Here is an 8,073-nt window from a genome sequence, read left to right on the forward strand (position 1 = left end):
GACAGCAGCCTATGTGAGACATTCATTCCTCAGCAGCTGTGAAGGAAGAAATCGTAACCCCTGCAGTACTTGATCAGTTGTGTCACACTGCAGTGGTCACTTCCACAGCTCCTGCCATCACTCTGACCTCTGCAAACCTAACCCAGGCAGGAATTACAAATGTAATGCTTTGCTCATGTGCTGACTTCCTGTAGTTTTAAGGGAAAGGCTACTTCAGTTAAAGATGTTCCCAAAGTTTTAGTCCATATAGTTTCTGTGGTTATATTATTTCTTCACCCCAACCACTTGTATCCTTATTCCTTCTCCCTTAAAGTGTAACCCCCTTATTGCAAGAGTCTGTCCAGTCTGGACAGTCCACAATCTTCACTAAGATTTTTGGCTACTTTACTATTATGCAACTGATTCTTTTCACCTCTGATTCCAGTACAAAAGTCCTAAAAAAGCAAGCATAAAATGGCCATGAGTTCTCTCTGTTCACAGGTCGTGACCCTGCTTTGCTATTCAATACTGAACACTGTATAAACAGGCAAGGAAAGGAACAAAGTATATTACAAGAGATCACCAATGGTATAATACATTTAATAAATGAACTGGGTTCCGTACACCCGAACAGAACAGTGTGTACATAATGAAGTGGAAAGTAAAAACACTACCTCTCCTGCTAGTTATTTTTTTCCCTACAGTATACCAAGTTATACAATATATTTATAGGTTACTTCCAAAATGTTTTAAACATCTAAATCTTGCATTCCCTTGCATTAAAAAAATTACATATTAATTACTCTGGAAAGTTTCTGAATTCTGTTTAGCAGCAAATCTCCTTTCTTGATGGTTTCTTGGTACTGCCAATTCTTGCTATCGGGCCTAGGAATTGTGAGGGGGGAAAAAAAGGGGTTAGAAGAATGTATTTTATATCAAGGCACTAAACATTTCTGTAGTAAATGTCATCAAAAGGTATACAATTGAACTGGGCTGTCAAAACCAGGAATTGTTACATACCTGTTAGTTTCTACAATCTCATTTACTTTGTCTATTTTGCAGTGCAATCGCCCAGCTGCAATAAATCTTGAAAGCTCCCTAAATAAAGAAAAAAAGTTGGTTAGATCGTTTCACTAAGGACTTGTAGACCTAACAGCACTGAAACTGCTGCTACAACACAGCAGTGTCACCACGCTGTATTTCTGAAGCAGCAGCCTATGTATTTCCACAAGGTATCTTATCTTATGCATCCTCATCTTATTAAAGCTCAGACATTGCACCCAAGAATAATCATTCTAGTGATCTGAACACAAAACCTCTTATTACTTTCTTCAAAGGCCAAAGTGTTGTACTTGATTCAGTGAAACTTATCACTCAGCTTAGCATCAACTACTCTTCAAATCAAAGGCAGCAGTTGTGCAGTGCACCTGATTTATCCTGGGGTAAATATCTTCGTGCCAGTCAATTCATTAGAAAAGTCTCTAAATAGTTTTAAAATCTTTTTTTTAAATGCTTATTTTATTGTTATTTTGCTTTATCAACTGGTGATCTACAGCACTGATGGTAGAAGAAAATATTCCTGTGCTCAACAGTTACGACAAGTTACAATTTGTAATAAATTACTGGGAAGCATAAGAATTAGTATGACTTTAAACATTTACCTTTGAATTGAATGGGTATTTGGTTTCTCTTGAAACACTTATTAATTTTGGAATATTTCAAGCAGTTTCATATTCCTGTAAGTTTTCTATATTAGAAAATCTGAAACCGCTCTGAAACAAGAATGAGTCTTGTGAAGGCATTTGAAACAAAGTGCTTCATGTACATAGAGTAAAAGTCAGTTGCTCACTTCACTCACCACTTACCATGACCTAAATCTGTTGGTTTTATAGAAAAGAATTACAAATTTAGTCTGCAGCATATGATTTAAGTGAAAAACATCAGATCCTGTCCATGTACCAGAAAGCAAGCAAAACTGGAGAGGGAGACTGGCAGGGTATATAAAATGCGCAGATCCCCCAAGTTGCAACAGCTCAGTTTTTGCACAGCTGTGAAAACTAAGTCATCCTCTAAATTCTAAAGTTTCACAGCACACAGAGGTCAATAAACATAGCAGTATAAGAACCAATTAATTAACAAAATACTAGTTTCTCATGCTCTTCCACAGAAACATAGCTGGGCATATTTAAAATCAAAGTAGAACAAAGATCTTTATTCGTAATGAGATCACCATAAATATTTAAAAGGTATAAAGTGAGATCTTTATGAACTTAAAAAGCCAAAGCACTTACTGATCTATGAATTCTACACTGACTCCAAAGGCTTCTGCCATGTATCCTAACGTCAACGACCGGTAAGACTCCAGGAGCTGGCTGTACGCGTGGATTCTCATTTCCCGCACGTAGTATCGATAGTGAGGTGCAAACAGCCAGTCTTTCTTCATCTCTTGCTCTACAATAGCTGGAAAGAAAAAAAAAAAAAAGGAAAAAAAAAAGAGTCAGTAATCTCTAAGAAATGCAAAATATCAGTTATGTCAATAAAACACATGGCACCAGTTAATAAGTAATGGGTGTAGCTATATTGTATTCTTGCATTCCTCGGGATATGAAAGGGATTCTATGCTAAAGTAAATTTGTGTAATTTATATCAGTTCTGGAACCAGGTGCAGTAATAACATGCAAATAAGATTGTGGCAGAGCTAATGAGATCCTGTTAATCAGCACAGAATCCTCCTGTCAGGGGTGAGGGGTATCACCTCGCTGAAAGCAGGAGCTGCAATCTGCTGTCTTGCAGGAACTGTGTGGTGCTGGAAAACAAGCAGAACTTGGTATGTAACTACTTAAAGAAACGTTCTTACCCAAAGCTGTGTAAGGAAATAACATTAACTTTCTGCTACTAGCTCTTAAATTAGCTACAAAGATTTCCAGGCACTGAAGTGATTTTTTTTCCGGACAGTTTCAGTTCTCAGCTAGGGATAAGGCCAGCAATAGGAAAATGCTGTCCTTTAACTCAGTCTCATCAGGCCCTGCGTTCCACAAAACGAAGGGTTCTTTCTAAATATCTTATTTTCTTGTGTTCTAAATCTCACAGAAGGAAAACAAGCAGTTTCAGAACTGGAAGATGAGTTTTGTGAAAAGCTTTTCTTTGGTGTCACCTTTTTAAACAGGACCCAGAGCAGAAAGCCAGCAGGAACAACACTGAAAACTTTCTGTGTAATATCTTGTACAGGTTGAGATTTCTGGGCCTTTAGACTGCAAGTTCCATAACTTCTTTGGAAGACAAAACCTTCCAAAACTTTCCTGACCTGGCTCTTCAGGTAAGACACTGTTTCACAGCCATTTTCAAAATGCTTTTCCACCTAATCAGATGTGACCTTTCACAAAGCTCATTGGATGTGAAATTTGTCTTTATTTGTTTGAAAAATCAAAGCAGGAAATTTTAGGTCACTGTTAAAAAAATCTCTAGGTTGTTTTTTTTCTGCATGTAGCTCTAGTTCTAGACTGGAGGTACTCCACTGAAGTTGTGGAAACAACTAACTGAAGAAACAAATAACTGCAACACCTGAAACAGTGTTGTAGGACAAAACCCAGCCTCACCTAGTGACTGGAAAAAGGCTGCATAACGGCATTCGTAAAGGGAGAAGAGATACTGTCGTACAGCTGGCAAACTGTGCAAGGCTTCCAGGATCTCAGCTCCTTTAATAACCTGAAAGCAAACAGACATGTTTAACCACCACTTTCAGCCTGGAGATGGACAGGTTAAGGAAAGGCTGTGTCGGTTTGCACCAGTGTTTCTACCTGCTTTCCTTACCTTCTCCCTAAGGTCAGGCCTGTCCAAGGCAATCATGCTGACATAGACAGTGTATGTTACAAACGTTTTGTAATCCATCAGTTCATAGGATGTGAACGTCGAAACTGTATCAAGGAACAGCTCTGCTGCTTGTTTGAAGTCTCGAATTGCTACACAGTAAAGGCCCTGGTAAACCTTGAGGCGGTTCCTCCTGTCCCAGTCTCCTCCTTCTTCTATTAGACTTAAAATAGAACAAAGAATATTTACTTATGTAAATGTGTCATGTCATACAAAACAAGTATGAATCAACTGATACCATGACATTAGAGACAGAATAACTTGGCTTATGTTACAGCTTGTTGAAACAGCCCAGGCCCTGTACACCTGTTGGGGAGGAAAGTATCTTCCTTGGGACAGGAGAGGCCAGATACTTTTGCACAGTGCAAGTTCAAGCTGAAAGGAAAAGGTAAATATTACTGTCAGCCTCAGCTGTGGCAACAGTTTTCCACTGCCTTTCCTGCTAAAACCAAAGCTGTCCAACTGCAGCATAGAAAAAATGTTACAAGTTGCCATTTTTTAAGAATCATATTAAGACAAAATTGGAGTGGCTGTAAGTAGGAGAGGAGCACAGGCTGTCACACTTAAAATGGGAGCAGGGGGTGGGCTACAAATACAAATGAAGCCAGCTGCTAGGAAACAGCTGCCACAAAATATTAACCTTGCTTTTCTCTTCCCCTTCATAAAAAACTCCAGGAATAGGAAGTACAAGGTAACACCCACCCATCACTGTGATTCTGTCTCCCAACCAGTCCCAGTCATTTCTGGACAGAAAGGTATTTATCTTCAATTTCTTTTGTTACAGCTTGTTTCAAGAATGCTTTAGTGCACTCAGACAACCCCGGCAGTACCTTTTTGCCTTTTCAATGTTCCGTGTGATGAGGTCGTTATCCATATAAAACAAGCCAATCCTTAGGAGATAGAACACGATATCCAGACGATGTCCCAGTGCCACAGTTTTGTCGTAAGTCTTGCGGAACGCAGTAAGAGCTCCCTCCTAGCAAAAGAGTGTTTTCTACCATAAGAATGTTAAAAGCCTCTGCAACACTCACAAAATGCCTCTGGTAAGAACACATATTGTCTCCTCCTGCCAGTTGTGACTTTGTCAGTCTCCCATAACTTTTATGGATTCTGAATAATCTTAAAGAATCAAAGTTTAAATCACATTAGAAGAGCTGATTCTCGTGTATATTTTAAAGCTAAGGACTATGAAAATCTACTCTGTAACTTGAAATTAAGCTGCAAGATGTAAATAGCTTAGAAAAGTTTAAAGGCACAAGGAAAGTGAAAAATGATATCTGCAAATGGAAAATAACTTTTTACCTTGTCAAGAAAAAAAGATGTTTTCTTTTAAGGGCTAGGGGTTTTTTCCCAGATAATTTAAATTTCAGTAAAACCCTTCCCTATCTGCCATCCACGCCTGAGCTGTGCCAATAAGAAAAGACACTGCAAGTCCCCCAGCGCTCACTGGGACCTGCCCAGCTAAGAGGGTTAGTGTGTTATATGAGTCCATAAAGCCTGTGCCATCACCAACCTTATCCCCAATCCTGCACAGGTACTCAGCTTTGGCCATCATTGCATCCCGGATTTCGCTTTCCCCCAGGATCTTCTCTGCATCCTCTAACTCGTTGTCGAGACGTTTCAGCTCCTCCTCATTGGCTTTCTTCATTTTGTTCAGCAGATCTGTGTCCATCTGCCACTCCAGGGACTTGCACAGGGCTTCGTAGTACGGAGCCATGTCTGAAAGAGAAGCAGGAAGGGCTCTGCTGTTAATTGCTGCAGTGACTGTGTGCATGTTTCCAGGACAATGCCATCATCAGTGCCAGCGACAACCTTCCTGTGACCAGGTACCTGTTAAATCCAGACATGGCACAGACAGCATTTCTGCAGACTTTGCCCCTCACACTTCCTTTTGCTGACCCTTTTCCATCGCTGCTCTTTACACCTCCCCCATTTGCACTTTCCCTGCTTTGAGCTGGGGCAGCCTCACCTTAAGTCCTGGGGGCAGTTTTAAGCACCACAATACAAGAAGGATATTAAGCTGTTAGAGAGTGTCCAAAGGAGGGACGTGGAGATGATGAAAGGCCTTGAAGGGAAGCCGTATGAGGAGCGGCTGAGGTCACTTAGACTGTTCAGCCTGGAGAAGAGGAAACTGAGGGGAGACCTCAAAGCTGCCTGAAAGTTCCTCATAAGGGGAAGAGGAGGGGCAGGCACTGATCTCTTCTCTGTGGTGACCAGTGATAGGACCTGAGGGAATGGCCTGGAGCCGTGTCAGGGGAGGTTTAGGTTGGATACTATAAAAAGGTTCTTACTTAGGGGGTGGTCGGGCACTGAACAGGCTCCCCAGGGCAGTGGCCACAACCCAAAGCCTGACAGAGCTCAGGGAACGTTTGGACAACACTCTCAGGCACAGGGTGGGATTGTTGGGGCTGTGCTGTGCAGGGCCAGGAGCTGGACTTCAATGATCCTTTTGAGTGCCTTCCAACTCACGATATCCCATGATTCTATTTATCCCACTGAGAGCACAGCAGACCCCGGCGCTCAACTCAGGACTCTCACGATACCAGCACGACACAACAGCGGTCAGAGCCGGGGACAGGGCACCGCACCCCTATGTCCAAACCCTCCCTGCCCCACCTCACCCGCCTCACCACCCTGCTCTGGGGCTGTCCACGCTCAGGGGAGACAGTCTCGGGGGCAGAGTGACCACGGGCTGCTGGGGGATGTGCACACACACAAACACACAGCCCAACGCACCCAGCGCCCCCCGCACACATCCTCGGGGTGGTGACCAGACACAGCCACACAGCCTCAGGACAGACAGACAGTCGGATCCGGACGGACGGACAGACCCCCTGGGCAGCAATGCCTGTGCAGGGACAGACCCCCAAACCCCCCGGCCCACACTCACTGTGCAGCTGCACCGCCGCCATCAGCTCGTCGCGCGCGGCGGGGTCGGGCGCGCGGGGCCGCAGGCTGAGCAAGAAGCGGAGCTGGGCGATGCGGAGGTCGGGGTTCTTGGGCAGCCCCTCCTCCTCCAGGTTCTCCAGCGGCATCGCGGCGGTGGGACGGGGGACACGGGACGCGGGACGCGGGACGCGGGACACGGGCCGGGGCTCGGGGCCGGGCGGGCGGCGCGCGCAGTGACTCAGCCGCGACCGGCGGAAGCGGCCGCGAGGTTCCGCCGCGCAGCGCCCCCTGCCGGCCCGGAGGACCCACGCGGGTGAGGGCGGCGGGAGCGCCGGCAGGGGGCGCTGAAGAAGAGCGGGGCCGTCACAGGAACAGGGCCGGGAAAAACAGGGCCGGGGTCACGGGAACGCGGGGGGACAGAGCCATGGAGTCACAGAAACACAGCCACAGAGTCGGAATCACAGAAAAACAGTCACAAAATCACAGTCAGTCACAGAATCACAGAGTCACAAAATCACAGTCAGTCACAGAATCACAGAGTCACAAAATCACACCATCACAGGATGAATGGGTCAGGATGAAAGGGGACACAACGGGTCATCTGCCCCCACCAAGTGTCTGTGCAAAGTTTTGTAGATGGTACATTTGGGCGCAACAGTGTATTCGTGTCTTCACGAGTTCCTGCGTGTAGAGCTGTTGAGGTTCAGCCCCATGTGATACCCCAAGTCAAGCTCTTTTTTTGTCTTTTAGAACATTGGGAGTATCAGCCACTGTTTTCCCTTGGAATTTTACAACAAGATGAAAACACAGTTGGTGCTTTTGGAGTGTAACACGGCTGGATGGCGGGGCAGACATGGGGTGCTTAGTTTCTACAGAGGGCATTTTTGGGTCCCCAGGGCTATCTTGTGGGATGCAGGATCCCATGCAGTGCAGCCTGGACCATGCTTGCTGCACAGGCACGTTTTGGTTTTATTTGCTGGAATTTTGGTTTAAATGCAACTCTTTTGGCTGGTGCGTCTATTTTGGTGTTGTGTTTTGCATCTGGGTGACAAAAGAAACTGTTCCCTCGACTGTTTTGGCACTGTGTGTTCCTAAGATTGGCTTCTGTATCTTGGGTGTGAATTATTTAGAAGTTTACTGGAAGGAACAGTTGCCTGCTGTGTTTTTGATACGTGTCGGTATTTTTTGCATTGATTCCGATTTTTTCCCTTCATTTAAGTCATTGGCTTGTAGTTCTAGTAATCTAGAATAAAATAAAGGAGAAACTGTGTTTTAAGTCTGGCAGCTCCTTTGTTTTTTTTAGAAGCAGTTTTTTCCTTTGTCTTCTGACTCTTTTTT

At 44.4% G+C, this 8,073-nt stretch overlaps 1 protein-coding gene across 1 annotated transcript; it reads right to left on the reverse strand.

Annotated features, from left to right (window-relative positions):
• Positions 1-548: 548 nt before the first annotated feature.
• PSMD6 (proteasome 26S subunit, non-ATPase 6) lies at positions 549-6,974 on the reverse strand. Its single transcript, XM_017826838.1, has 8 exons — positions 6,737-6,974; positions 5,360-5,565; positions 4,677-4,822; positions 3,790-4,009; positions 3,576-3,684; positions 2,271-2,439; positions 1,000-1,077; positions 549-864 (listed from the first exon to the last, which is right to left on the reverse strand). The coding sequence occupies exons 1-8, from the start codon at positions 6,879-6,881 to the stop codon at positions 768-770; spliced, it is 1,170 nt and encodes a 389-aa protein (XP_017682327.1). The 5' UTR covers positions 6,882-6,974; the 3' UTR covers positions 549-767.
• Between the last annotated feature and the right edge of the window lie 1,099 nt (positions 6,975-8,073).

This window comes from Lepidothrix coronata, unplaced genomic scaffold (genome assembly GCF_001604755.1).
Source record: "Lepidothrix coronata isolate B3197 unplaced genomic scaffold, Lepidothrix_coronata-1.0 Scaffold131, whole genome shotgun sequence".
Lineage (NCBI taxonomy): Eukaryota > Metazoa > Chordata > Aves > Passeriformes > Pipridae > Lepidothrix > Lepidothrix coronata.